The following is a 13,194-nucleotide window of genomic DNA, read 5'->3' as shown; positions in this document are numbered from 1 at the left end:
GAGAAGGCGCCATTTAGTGAAAAGGATGAAAAGTCATGCCATCAGCCATTCAAAAAGGCCTCAGTGAAGCAAAGCGAGCAGGGGACTTAGATGCCTTACATTTTAATTTCCCAGTTACTGTTAGAGAACATGTCACTCCAGGACATGATCCCAACAACCCTCATGGTATCTATGAGGCCATGCATGAGCCATTTCCCTTCAAGTTATTCAAGGAATTACAACAGGCAGTACAAAACTATGGAGTTAATTCCCCATATACAACGGGAATCATTCAAGGCATCTGAGAAGACAATCGACTTACTCCGATTGATGGGTTATTACTAGCAAAAACAGTCATCCTCAAGTGAGTTTTTACAATTTAACATGGGGAAAGATCATGCAGAAACAGCAGCTGCCCGTAACACAGCTAATACTGTTCCTGTTTCCATGGAGCAGCTCACGGGCATTGGGCCATGGGCCTGGTGCAAGATCAAGTACTAATGAATGATGAAGCTATTGAGCAGCTTCGACGTTGTTGTTTGAGAGCCTGGGAGAGAACAGAATGCCAAGGAGAGAAGTGCTCTTCTTTTCAAAAGGTGGTACAGTGTCCTAAAGAACCCTATACTGATTTTATTGCAGGATTACAAGAAGCTATTAAAAGGTAAATTAATCTTGAAGCTGCTAATACAATTCTTCAGCTACTGGCATATGAAAATGCCAAGGCTGATTGATTGCACCCTTTAAAGGCAAGGAAACATTAACAGACCATATAAAGCTATGCCAAGGAGTGGGGACAGAGACCTATAAAGCTGATTTGTTAGCTCAAGCAGTGGCTGCTCTGACCACAGGAAAATTTAAAGGACAGTGTTTCAACTGTGGGCAGACAGGGCATCCTAAAGCTCAACGTAGGCAACAAGGAAAATTCTCCCTGCGAAATGCGAGACATGAGCCACCAGGTCTCTGTCCTAAATGTAAAGAAGGAATTCATTGCGCAAATCAATGTCATTCCAAATTCCACAAGGATGGATCCCGCCTTCAGGGAAACTTACTTTGGGGCAAGCCTTCAACCCCCCCAAAACAAGGGGGCCATTCTCCCTTAGCACTGAGATTTCAGACAAATGTACCATTTTAAATTTATGTAGTGCTGGATTAGATATCCCCATTCCAAAAGATCATCTCTTAATGCCTGCTGAGCTTCCCACTAAAATTCCAAATAATTTTTGGCCCTTTACCTAAGGGAACCACTGGGTTACTTTTGGGACAGTCTAGCCTCACCTCAAAGGGAGTATTAGTCCACACCGGCATTATTGATTCGGATTATACCAGTGAAATTTCAGTGACAATAACTACTGCAGCTCCAGACTGTTTCCAAAAAGGGGACTGCACTGCCCAGTTGCTACTTTTACCCTCTTTCCAGGGTCAATTTAAAAACATGGAAAGACGGAATGCCTTGGTGGCTCAGTGGGTTGGGGCCTCTGCCTTCGGCTCGGGTCATGATCTCAGGGTCCTGGGATCGAGCCCCGCATCAGGCTCTCTGCTCAGCCAGGAGCCTGCTTCCCCCTTTCTCTCTGCCTGCCTCTCTGCCTACTTGTGATATCTGTCTGTCAAATAAATAAATAAAATCTTAAAAAAATAATAACATGGAAAGACAAAGAGGCGACCCACGGAATGGGAGAATATCTTCACAAATGACACTACAGACAACAGACTGATCTCCAAGATGTATAAAGAACTCCTCAAACTCAACACTCAATAAACAGATAATCAGATTTTAAAATGTGCAGAAGACATCAACAGATACTTCTCCAAAGAAGACATACAAATGGCTAACAGACACATGAAAAAATGTACATCATCACTAGCCATCAGGGAGATTCAAATCAAAACCACATTGAGATAACCACCAGTTAGAATGGCCAAAATTGACAAGACAGTAAACAACATGTGTTGAAGAGGATGTAGAGAAAGGGGAACCCTTGTACACTGTTGATGGGAATGCAACCTGGTGCACCCACAGTAGAAAACAGTGTGGAGATTCCTTAAGAAACTAATAATAGAGCTTCCCTATGACCCTGCAATTGCACTGCTGGGTATTTACCCCAAAGATACAGAGGTAGGGAAAAGAAGGGCCATATGTACCCCAGTGCTCACAGCAGCAATGGCCACAGTCGCCAAACTGTGGAAAGAGCCCAGATGCCCTTCAACAGACGAACGGATAAAGAAGATATGCTCCATACATACAATGGAGTATTATGCCTCCATCAGAAAGGATGAACACCCAACATTTGTATCAACATGGACGGGGCTGGAGGAGATTATGCCGAGTGAAATAAGTCAAGCAGAGAGAGTCAATTATCACATGGTTTCACTTACTTGTGGAGCATAAGCAATAACAAAGGACATTGGGTGAAGGACAGCCCAAGTGGGCTGGGGGAAATCAGAGGGGGAGAAGAACCATGAGCAACTGTGGACTCTGAGAAACCATTTGAGGGTTTTGGAGGGGAGGTGGGGAGGGGGTTAGGAGGGCCTGGTGGTGGGTATTAAGGAGGGCATGTATTGCATGGAGCACTGGGTGTTGTGCAAGAACAATGAATCTTGGAACACTGGAAAAAAAAAAAACCCACCTAGTGCTCATCACAACACATGTCCCCCTTAGTACCCATCATCCCGTTACCCCATCTCCCCACCCAACTCCGATCCCAAACCCTCAGTTTGTTTCCCGGGGTCCAAAGATTCAGTTATTCTAGATCACTCACCCTCAGTCTAGCTGTAAGGCATACTCGGAAGCTGAGCATCTCACCTGGTGAGGTTCTACAGTTGGAGACCCACGTTGTCTCCCACCACCAAAACGCTTACAGTAAGGGGAAGCCCTCTTTCCCGGTTTTGCTCAAAAGTCACCTCAGTGAGACCACTCTATTTAAAACTCTAACGCCTCCTTCCCTTAGCACATGTCATCACCTTTCTATGCTATATTCCCCCACCCCCATGGCTCTTCCCACCATCTCATTATTTATATGCTCATCTATCTCTCCTTACCCAAATGTGAGCTCCAGAAAGAAGGATGCGTGTCTGCTTTATTCACGGCTGTGTCCCCAATGCCAGGAACAGAGTAGGCTCTCAATAAACACTCAAACACATGAAGGGAGGAAGAGAGGAAGAGAGGAAGGAAGGGATTCTCCAAACACAGGGAGATCAAAGATCCTGAGAATCCAAACTTGCAACAAATTCTCACTATAAAAAGCCTATGGGAAAGACCCATAACATAATCTAGCCTGGAAATAAATCAGACAAGAGCTCCCTAAGGGAAAGGATACTTCAGCTAAGTCTTCAGAAAAGGCAATGCAGACAATCAAAATTAGGAAAGAAAGACTGAAGCAGTTAGGTGGGATTCTAAGAATGTGTTGTTTTATATTTCAGACAGTCGTGGATGCTCCCTAGCCAAGCTCCCTGCATCTTTTCTGTATGGAAGAGGCCCTCGCTTGGACCAGGACAGCACCAGGCTTGACTGCGAAAAGCCAAGTTCAGAAGGTCGAGGTGGAAGACATCCCACCAAAAGCATCCAAGAGTGAGTCCTTTTTTTTTTTTTTTTAATATTTTATTTATTTGACAGAAATCACAATTAGGCAGAGAGGCAGACAGAGAGAGAGGAAGAAGCAGGCTCCCTGCTGAGCAGAGAGCCCGATGCGGGGCTCGATCCCAGGACCCTGGGATCATGACCTGAGCCGAAGGCAGAGGCTTTAACCAACTGAGCCACTCAGGCGCCCCCAAGAGTGAGTCCTTTACAGAATAGAGTAGTAGATTCCAAGGAACACCTGGAGCCTTGAACAAAAAGGTGTAACTCTGAACGTTTTTCCCAAGGAAGGCAATCAGACCAGTGAGAAAATCAAGAATGATCAAACCTCAAAGGCAAATAAGTTTTTCTCCAGTTTAACGGTGTTTGTGTTATTACCCGGATAGCTTTTTTTTAAGTGATCACGCTGCCATAGGACTTTTTGTAATGCATCCAAATTCGTAGGCTGGGAAGGCCAGGAAACAAAGAGTAGGGGGCAGGGTTATTACTTGACTTTCAATTCAGTAAACAGAATTCATCCTTCTACAGAGTCCTTTATACGAAATACTGCCAGCAGCTATATGCCCCAAAGAGATGGAGTTTGAATGACTTAAGTTACTGGCTTTCAGACCGAATGCACATTTCTGAATATGCTGACCCCCGCACTACATGAAGTGATGTACAGCTATTCTCCACATACTTTCTGTCACTACCACTCTCCTCTCTGGCTTCGGCTCGTTCCCAGAATATCGGGATGGCATTAAGTGACAACAGCTGTCATATTCCCACGACACAGGGAACCGCTCTTGCTTCTTTCAGTGGATCCCTTCAGAAGGGCCCTTCACAAGGTGTTGGGCAGAACGCAAGAGAAACGAGGGCGCTGAGAAGGACGAGCTCCCAATGACCACGCAGAGGAGCAACTCCTCTGTCAAATACCGCCGACTGGTCACAACTACTGGACAGTTTCCCAGGTCCTGGGGATGCGAATGGAACCCAAAGGCGAGCCTGTCACCTTGTGCCTCACTTAATCTCCTTATGACATTCAAAGAAATACTAATCAAAAGGCGATTTACAGCTCTGCTGCAGCGATTGCTAAAAATGCCAAGGGAAAAAGACCGCCTTAGTGCACAGCAAAACTCAAAACCCCTCTCCCCAGGCTGTCTCTGTTCTCGTCATTCCATAGCCCCTAAGACTCGCTCATAAATCAAACCCTAGCAGTCTTTCTCTCATTTCCCTATTCGGTGTCCGCTCTCTGGCTTCTTCCAGTTTTCCTTTTCTACCATCACCCAGATACTGTGTGAGAAAGAGAGGAGTAAGCCAGGTGGGCCTGGGGCAGAAACAGATGGCGCAGATTGACAACTTATATTTTCTTTTATAACCCTTCATTATTCGTCCTTCAAGGAGTGCCCATTCTGAGCACAGCTGTGTTTTAGTGAAACCAAGGGTGTAAAGTATTATGTTATCACCTATGTGTTGATAAATAAGCCTTAGCATTAGTCCAAAAAAAAAAAAAAGAATTTAACAATGAACAAAGAAGATTTAATTACCTCAGATGTGATCCAGGAATAGCTCCTTTGCGAGAGTGGAGAAAACAGACCTGCTTTTTCCTAATTCCTTTAGCCAACAGCCAGTTCTTTAAAATCAACCTAGGAGTCAAGACAACAGTTTTTAAGACACACATACCAACACGTTTCATTTCTCAGCATACAGTTAAATGGTACTAAGGACACTATCATTCTGCAGCCATCAACACTGTACATCTCCACAATTTTCCCATCTTCCCAAACTGAAACTCTTGTCCTCATGAAACAATGCCTCGTTCTCTCCTCCTTCTGGTCCCCAGTAAGCACCTTGCTACTTTCTATCTCTCTTACCTAGATTACTCAAGGCATTTCATGAATGGAATCAGACAGTATTTGCTCTTTGCTAATTGGCTTATTTCACTTTGTGTAGCGTCCTCAAGGTCCATCCATGTGGTACCATGGGTCAGCATTTCCTTCCTTTTTAAGACTATAGAATCCTCCCTAACAGAGGTATGCTACCTCTGTGGATCCGTTCGTCCCCTGATGGACACGCGGGGTGCTTCCACCTTTTGTCTATGGAGAATAATGCCACTATGAACCCGGGTATTCAAGCCACCATTTTGTTAGTTTGTGTCCAAAATTCTTGGGTTTTTTTGTTTGTTTGTTTCTTTTAAGATTTTATCTATTTCTTTACAGAGAGGCAGCATGAACATGGGAAAAGGCAGAGGAGAGAGAGAGAAAGGGAATCCCAAGCAGACTCCCCACTGTGCATGGGGCCAACGTGGAGCTCTATCCCATGACCCCGAGATCATGACCTGAGCCAAAGTCAAGAGTTGGATACGTCACCCACTGGGCCGCCCAGGCGCCCCTCCAAACTTCAAACTGATTAAGAGACGATGGGTACCCATCGAAAGAGAAATGGACAGACAGATGGGGCATATCCATACAATGGAACCCCAGCTGAGGAACGAAGTACTGAGAGGTGTCACAACACGGATGAATTGGGAAAACACGACACTAGGTGAAAGAAACCAGTCACAAAAAGGTCACATATCAAGCGATTTCAGTTATCTGAAATATCCCAAATAGGTAATCCACAGAGACAGAAAGTAGATGATGGGTTGACGGGGACTGGAGGGAGGCCACACGGGGAGGAAACTGCTTAATGAGCACAAGGTTTCTGGCCAGCAATGTTCTGGAGCTAGTTAGAGGTGATGGTCACACAACCCTGTGAATGTACTAAATGCCACTGAATTAGTCACTTTATTTTTTCATTAATTACCTTTCGTTCCGGTGTAGTGAACAAGCAGCCCTCTATTAGTTCCGGGTGTACAGCACAGGGATTCAGCAGTTCTGAACATCACTCGGTGCTGCCCACGGTAAGTGTCCTCTTAATCCCCTTCCCCTGTTTCACCCATCCTCCCAGCCACACTTTGCTGCTGCTGTATTGTACTAAGACTGCACGGTCCAGTGTGGGAGCCACGAGCACATGGGGCTGCCGAGCGCTCCACATGTGGTTCGTCCAAGCCGAGACATGGCATCAATGTAAAATACGCGCTGGAGTTCAATGGCGTAGTATGACCAACCGATGCAAAGTATCTCATTAATACTTTCACACTGATTACATGTTCAAAAGGCAATATTGTGAATAAACTGAGTTAAAGAAAACAATAGCAAATACAAATAAATAGGGGTGCCTGGGTGGTTCAGTGGGTTAAGACTCTGCCTTCGGCTCAGGTCATGATCTCAGGATCATCAGGATTTCTGCTCATCGGGAGCCTGCTTCCCGCTCGCTCTCTGCCACCTCTCTGCCTACTTGTGATCTCTCTCTGTGTCAAATACATAAATAAAATCTTTAAAACATAAATAAACAAGAATGAAAATAATAATAAATAATAAATTTCATCCATTTTATTATACTGTTTACAGGTGGCACAGGAAAATTTTAAATTACACATGTGGCTCAAATTATATTTCTCTGAGGCAGGGTCAGTTGAAGGTCTAAGCCAGTCTAGGCGTAGAGGGAGGGGAATGGTCAGAGCTTCTCTGAATCCCAGGAGTCCCTCCTGTCCATAGTGGGCAGGTCAGACTGAGCACAGAATTAAGTGAGGGTCACCGCAGAGGAGCAAGGAGAGAAGAGCGGGTGGGAGAATGGAGGACAGGAGAGCGTCACCCTGGCTGAGAACTGGAGTTCCAGGACCAAGAGGGCACAGCAAGCCAGACCTGAAGTGCTTCAGACTTGTGCTCTTCTCCCTTGCAGTGTCCTTGGATGGGATGACACTTGAGTCCTAGGGGTCATGACCGAGAACAAGACTTTGAAGGCCCTGCGGAGGTCCTTATCTGATCCACAGATCCTCTTGGTCACTGCAGGGAGCACTTCCCAAAACAGACACCCGAGGACCACACCCCTGCTGGCACCAACAGAAGCTCTAGGATTTGGTACCGTCTCACTGTGGGACAGGCGGCCCAATGATGACAGACACTGCCCATCCCACAACTCATGGGAGCGGGGCTCAGAGCCAGATTTCATTTCACTTAGGAAAATGAAGAAGTGTGAAGTTTTCTGCACCATAATACTGTGAAGCAAATTCATGCCTGAGTCACACATAATCTGTGGCTGAGTCAGCAGGACAGCCCAAGTCCTCAAACATTCAGAGCATCTAAAGCACAAGGTCTGTGGGCTTTTCTGCATACGGCTGCCTCCAGGTCTTCACTCCCATAGCCTCCACCCTGAAGCACCACGACCCATAGGCTTCCCATTTGCATATGTCTTCTTGAGAACATACTAAGAATTTCCAGGGGCCAGAAGCCAAGAGAACTAATAATACAAAAGCCACCAATTCTAAACCTCTGAACGGGATAGGATTTATAGGGATAATAGTCCAACTGCTTCATTCGAGCGGGAAGAAAGTACAGCCTAGGTGGGAAGTGGGCAGGGCGGACTTGGTCAAGGTCAGACACTGGTGGTCAGGTCTCTAACTAGAAGGCACCTCTTTTTCCATCTCCTGGACATCTCAGATGTCATGGCAGCTGGCTCCTCAGCACTGTCAACCTGACACCTTTCCCTTTCCAAATAAACCACACAATTTGCAACACGCCAGGCAGAGTCTTTCGAGCTGGAGAACATGCAGATATCGAACTGGAGACATTCCAACCCTACAGAGAAGAAATTGCCTTTACCAGAATTATGCACATGTGTGTCATCCATGTCGATACTTACCAAGCCCACATACCAGTGTGGCTGTGTCACTCACGTACATCTGCACACGCATATCCACACGGAGAGAGGGAGGCCGCAAAACCTGTCATTCTGTCATTCTGCTCTGCCACGTCCTGGGGATCACATCCCAGTCTTCCTACGTCCCCACTCATTGGAGAGGCCCCTTGTTCTGTGTTTCAAACACACTCTTTTTTCTGTGTTCCGAGAGACAGAACAAGATCAGGGCTGTACAATGCAACAAAGTGTCAACAAAATGCGATATCATGCAAGCGCCTCTGAAGAGGACCACAGCAGAGTCCACATCCATAAGCACTAGGGGCGCTGACATCGCACGCCATCTCTCAGCAGTCTGCCCGCGGCACGCTGGGGGCTGCACAGCCCTCTAGGACCACACCGAAGGCGACAGAGCCAGGATTAAGAAGACCGCGAAGCCAAGTGGTATGTGAAAGGCAGAAAACGTAGAAGCAAGTCTGAGATAGGGTCAAATACCCAGGCAGGTCACTGCACATTGCCTGACACACAGGTACTCGGTGTGTACTTGTTGGATGGATGGAGAAATGGGTGAAGAGATGCATGGGCAGGTACCATAGAAAATTCTGTACCCTGTCCCCACTGTCACTCCTGGAACTCAACCCCTGGCACAGCAGTCAGCGTAACGTGGATCTTCAAACTATAAAAAGCCAGTGCGATGGCTGACTGGATAGAGGAGTAAGTGATTCTGATTCTTCTCCATCCATTTTCAAAAGTGAGTGTTTCCTCCAAGCAACATTTGGGGTTAAGTAAAGTAAGGCCTGGGGAGGGAGAGGAACCAGCATTCATTGGTATTTATTCCACGCTGAACGTGTGCGTGTGCCCTCACACTGAATTCTCAAAAGACATCTGTGAGCAGCTTCTATTATTATCTTCTGCATTTCAGACTGGGTAAACCTGAGCCACAGAGAGATGGAGTACCTTGCCCAAGATCACTTGCTCAAGACACCAAATGGAGAGCAAGGATCTGAACCAGGGCCATCTGACTTGCTTCCAATCATGCCGCACTGTACAATGCTTCCCCCGAGTGCAGTGCGCTGTGGAGGCCTGGTTTATGGAACAGTAGGGAGAAGCAGCTCTGGCCGCTCTGATTCAAGATCCCAGAGGTATCCTGCACTGCTTCCCCCGACCTTGACTCCTAAGACACCACCCTGGACCCACAGAGCCCCAGGAAGCATGCTGTGAAAACTGCTGTTCTGTGGGATAGTCCAGGGCCCTTGCCTGTGCTCAGACGCTTCCCAGGCACAAAAGTTTCCAACCCACAGGGAAATAAGCAGTGGGTAGGACACGGTGTAAAGCATCCAGACAGACCTGGGCTTTGTTGCCTCACCATGTGGAGCGTCGGCTTCCTCAGATGTCGAACAGGAAAAATAACACCTTTGGAAGGGTGACTGAGGATGAAAGGAAATGACGCACGTGAAGTGCTTGGCTCTGTGCAGTGTCCGTCTAAGTGCTCCCTGAAGGTCAGCTGATGGTCATGGTCATGGAGGAAGCCACAGAATAGCCTCATTTTCTGAACCCTCATAGGTGGCAACTCCTTTTGTCTCTTTGACAGCTAAGATGGTAAAAGAGAATTTGGTTTGATTTAGAATGCCAACTCTTGGAGTCACTATCTGAGGGACCCTGGGCCAGTCATGTCACTGCTCTGAGCTTTCCTTTCTGTTTACTTAAATGGGGAAAAGACGCCCTACCTTAGGTTGTGAGAATCAGATTAAATGAAGGATTCCGCTCCGGAGCAAGAGCCCATAGCACACGTCTTGGTGACCTATTTCTCAGGGACCTGGAGGCTTGGAGGGACAGCTGACAGCCCCACCCTCACGAAGTCCACAGGTGTGTCCTCAAAAAGAGCTCCCACCCACTTCTCACCCCCGCGTTTACCACCCTTGCGTAGGACTAACTGATGTTTAGCTCCTTTCCTGCACTGACATTTTATTCTATAAGCTTTCTTCTCTCTGCCATGGACACTGCCTGAACTATTCGAGACCAGTCCCTGCTTTAAAAATAATGATAAAACTGCCTGTCAGTGGAAATAAGCCCCACACACTATGTCACCAACAGAAGCAGGAGAATCTCTGAGACACCTCTGTGAGTTCGTGCGGCATGCAAGATGAAACTCCATCTCGGCTCAGTCATACACGCTCTGAAACCATATTGCAGGGGTGGAATTTTCAGTTGTTCACCCGGTCAACATGAAGGTGAGGGAGACCTGGACAAGCAGGCAGAAATCTGCCCATTAGAAGTCAGGGGCTCTGAGCTGCCAACGGCCTGGCACACCCTGACCACTTCAGACACACAGCACATGAGGCAAACGTGCAGACTCTGGAGGCAGAATCCCCAGGTTCAAACCCAGCTCCATCACTTGCTAGATGAGTGGAGCAAACTTCATCTCACTGTTCCTCAGTTTCCCCCTCTGTGAAATGGGGTGAACGACGGAGCCCATACTATCGGTTACTGTGAGGAACAAAGAAGTCAAAGCATGCAGTTCATGCAGTCACTGGTGTGTAGGAAATGTTTAGTAATCTGAATAGGAAGAGTTACACAAGGCCTTTCCAGAAGTACTGGTGTGTAGGAAATGTTTAGTAATCTGAATAGGAAGAGTTACACAAGGCCTTTCCAGAAGTACTGGTGTGTAGGAAATGTTTAGTAATCTGAATAGGAAGAGTTACACAAGGCCTTTCCAGAAGTATCTAGATGTTCTGTTGCTCATTGGACACAGCCCAAACTCAGGAGCATCTGTGCATGACCCCGTACACTGTGGTCTCTGATGCTCCGTCCCTGCAGCCATGCCTCTTGCTTCTGGCATCTTCCCTCATTCCTGCATGACATGCAGTTCCCCTACATGTCCCCACTCTCTCTTCCCTTCCTCACAACTACTGGCACTTACAAATTCCTGCTCATCTTCTCCAGAACCCCCTCCCAACCTCCCCAGCATGCAGGAAGACTGGATTAGGGGCTACAAGAAGAATCTCCACGCAGGCATGAGGCTTGGTCCTCTCGGGCGATGACAGTCCTGGGAAACTGCCCTTTGGTTCACCTCACCCCCTGTCAACACAGAAGAATGTGCTAGGTGTCGCCAGGGAGCCATCCTGGGTGGGCAGGCAGCCAAAGGGTCAGCTTCTCCCAACATGTGAAGAGGGATCAGGTTGTCCATGGTGAGGACCAAAGGAAGTTTCCTTGAGGACCTGAGGGGATCCAGTCTCTGCTCGGACAGTATCATTGGCAGCTGGGTGCCTTCATGAGAACCTGGGAGCTACACATCCTGTACAGAATTTTTCTCCTTCCATAAGATACTGTATCGTTTACTCACAACATCTGGCTTCCTCTCCTCCAAACACACCAACGTCACCTCCATTACAACACCCAGTGCCTCTCTTCCAGGAGCCCCCGGCACCCTTGCATTTCTTCTCTTACACTCCTTCTCATGCTGTATATGCCACGTGTGGAAGAATGTGGGTTCAAGAACCAGACTGCTGGATGCCAATTCCCGATTCTCCGTTTACCAGCTGTGTGACACCAGGCAAGTTCCCTAACCTCTCTGCACTTTGGTTTCCTCATCTGTACAATAATACTAAGAACCCCTTTGTCGTACTGTTCTTGTGAGGGCTAAGTGAGTTCATTCATGGGAAGCATTTGGAATAGCAGGTGGGATGCAGAACTTGTTCAATAAACACTGGCAACGAGTCGTAGGACTACTAACTTGTATCTATAAGCCCTTCCCCCCGGGGCTGTGAGATCCAAGAGGCTAGTGGCTACCTGCAGGGTTCATCCTTTGCCCCAGCACAAGAGATGACACAAAGCAGGTACTCAGTAAATACCTGTGGAAGTCAGAGGAAGACAAAGAAGAGAGGAGGGGAGGGTTGGAGTAGGCAGAGTGGAGGACAGGAATGCCTTGAAGGTTGTTTAACGCAACCTCTGTATTACAAATAGAAAATTATCTAGAACCGAAGAAAGCCAGATGAATCAATTTCCACCCTAGCGGAACTGATTACCTTCTTCAGTCTGCCAGAATCACAGAACTATTCTCCATCATTACATATTCATCATTCCTTCTACTGAGTTCATTATCTGTTTTCTGGAAGAGAGGGACTAGGACACATGAGCAGTTCCTTAAAGGACACGCTGGACGGCACAACGGACTCCCTCCATTGGCCCGGGATCCAGCTGCTCCTTCCAAGAGCTTCTCCATGGGGACATGTTAATCCCAGCTGCTCCCTCTAGAGGCCCGCCATAAGCCAGGGATCACCTCAACACTGACCCTGCAGTCCCCAGATCAGCCTCAGCTTTGCACACGGAATCCCTGATTTTACTATCAAGGGACCTTTTTTCAGTTGCACGTTCACATGACTCAAGTTCTCAAGATGAATGTTTACAGCCAAAAAGTTCATTAAATAGGGTTTCAGTGCAAAATCCTCATCATATGGGTTAGGATCCTCTAACTCCACACAAACAGCACTTTCTCTCCCTGTCACCAGCCACGTAACATTCAAAGGACACGTGACAATCAGCCACTTGGAGCTGCAGGACTTGGGTGAATCGAGTCTCAGCAGCACCAAGAGAAGATGGACTGACGCATCCATCTTAGAGGAACAGATGGCCTGGCCTCATACTGCTTCCGCCTCACTCGGGGACACTTCTGTGACTCTGTGCTACACCCACTGGTACTATTGCTGACTAGCTCCGTACAGGGGTCCTGGACAATCCCTTTGGGGGTGAGGCTAGGAGCCTCCACACTAATACTTCTTTCTCTCAAGTGGTTTTTTTCACTTGTCACCAGATAGTTGCTAACACAGTTGAAGCTTAAAGGTCTTCCTTAAATCTAAAACTGACTATGCAAGTTATTTTAATGGTATGATGCTCGAGGGGAGATACAGTTGTGTGTTGAGATGTAAGCG

General features: G+C 47.2%; 1 protein-coding gene and 1 long non-coding RNA gene across 3 annotated transcripts in view; one reads left to right on the top strand and one right to left on the bottom strand.

Moving 5' to 3' along the window:
* The window catches only part of LOC123936228 (cytochrome b-c1 complex subunit 2, mitochondrial-like), a 28,159-nt gene extending 20,691 nt beyond the window's left edge, over positions 1-7,468 (top strand). Inside the window, exons 6-7 of one of the 2 annotated variants that reach the window (XR_006817176.1) lie at positions 3,401-3,544; positions 4,079-4,161. Coding sequence is in view for 1 of the 2 variants with exons in the window: in XM_045996899.1 (XP_045852855.1) it covers positions 3,397-3,544; positions 7,313-7,337 (173 nt within the window). In the remaining variant the exon portion in view is untranslated. Of the gene's footprint in view, positions 1-3,396; positions 3,545-4,078; positions 4,162-7,312 lie in introns of those variants that run through there. The other variant, XM_045996899.1, reaches the window with a different exon arrangement.
* The window catches only part of LOC123936233, a 28,093-nt gene that overhangs the window by 1,461 nt on the left and 13,438 nt on the right, over positions 1-13,194 (bottom strand). The gene's annotated exons all lie outside the window — the stretch shown is intronic.

The sequence above is a fragment of the Meles meles genome, unplaced genomic scaffold (genome assembly GCF_922984935.1).
Source record: "Meles meles unplaced genomic scaffold, mMelMel3.1 paternal haplotype, whole genome shotgun sequence".
NCBI lineage: Eukaryota > Metazoa > Chordata > Mammalia > Carnivora > Mustelidae > Meles > Meles meles.
This window is presented reverse-complemented; position numbering and strand designations above follow the sequence as displayed.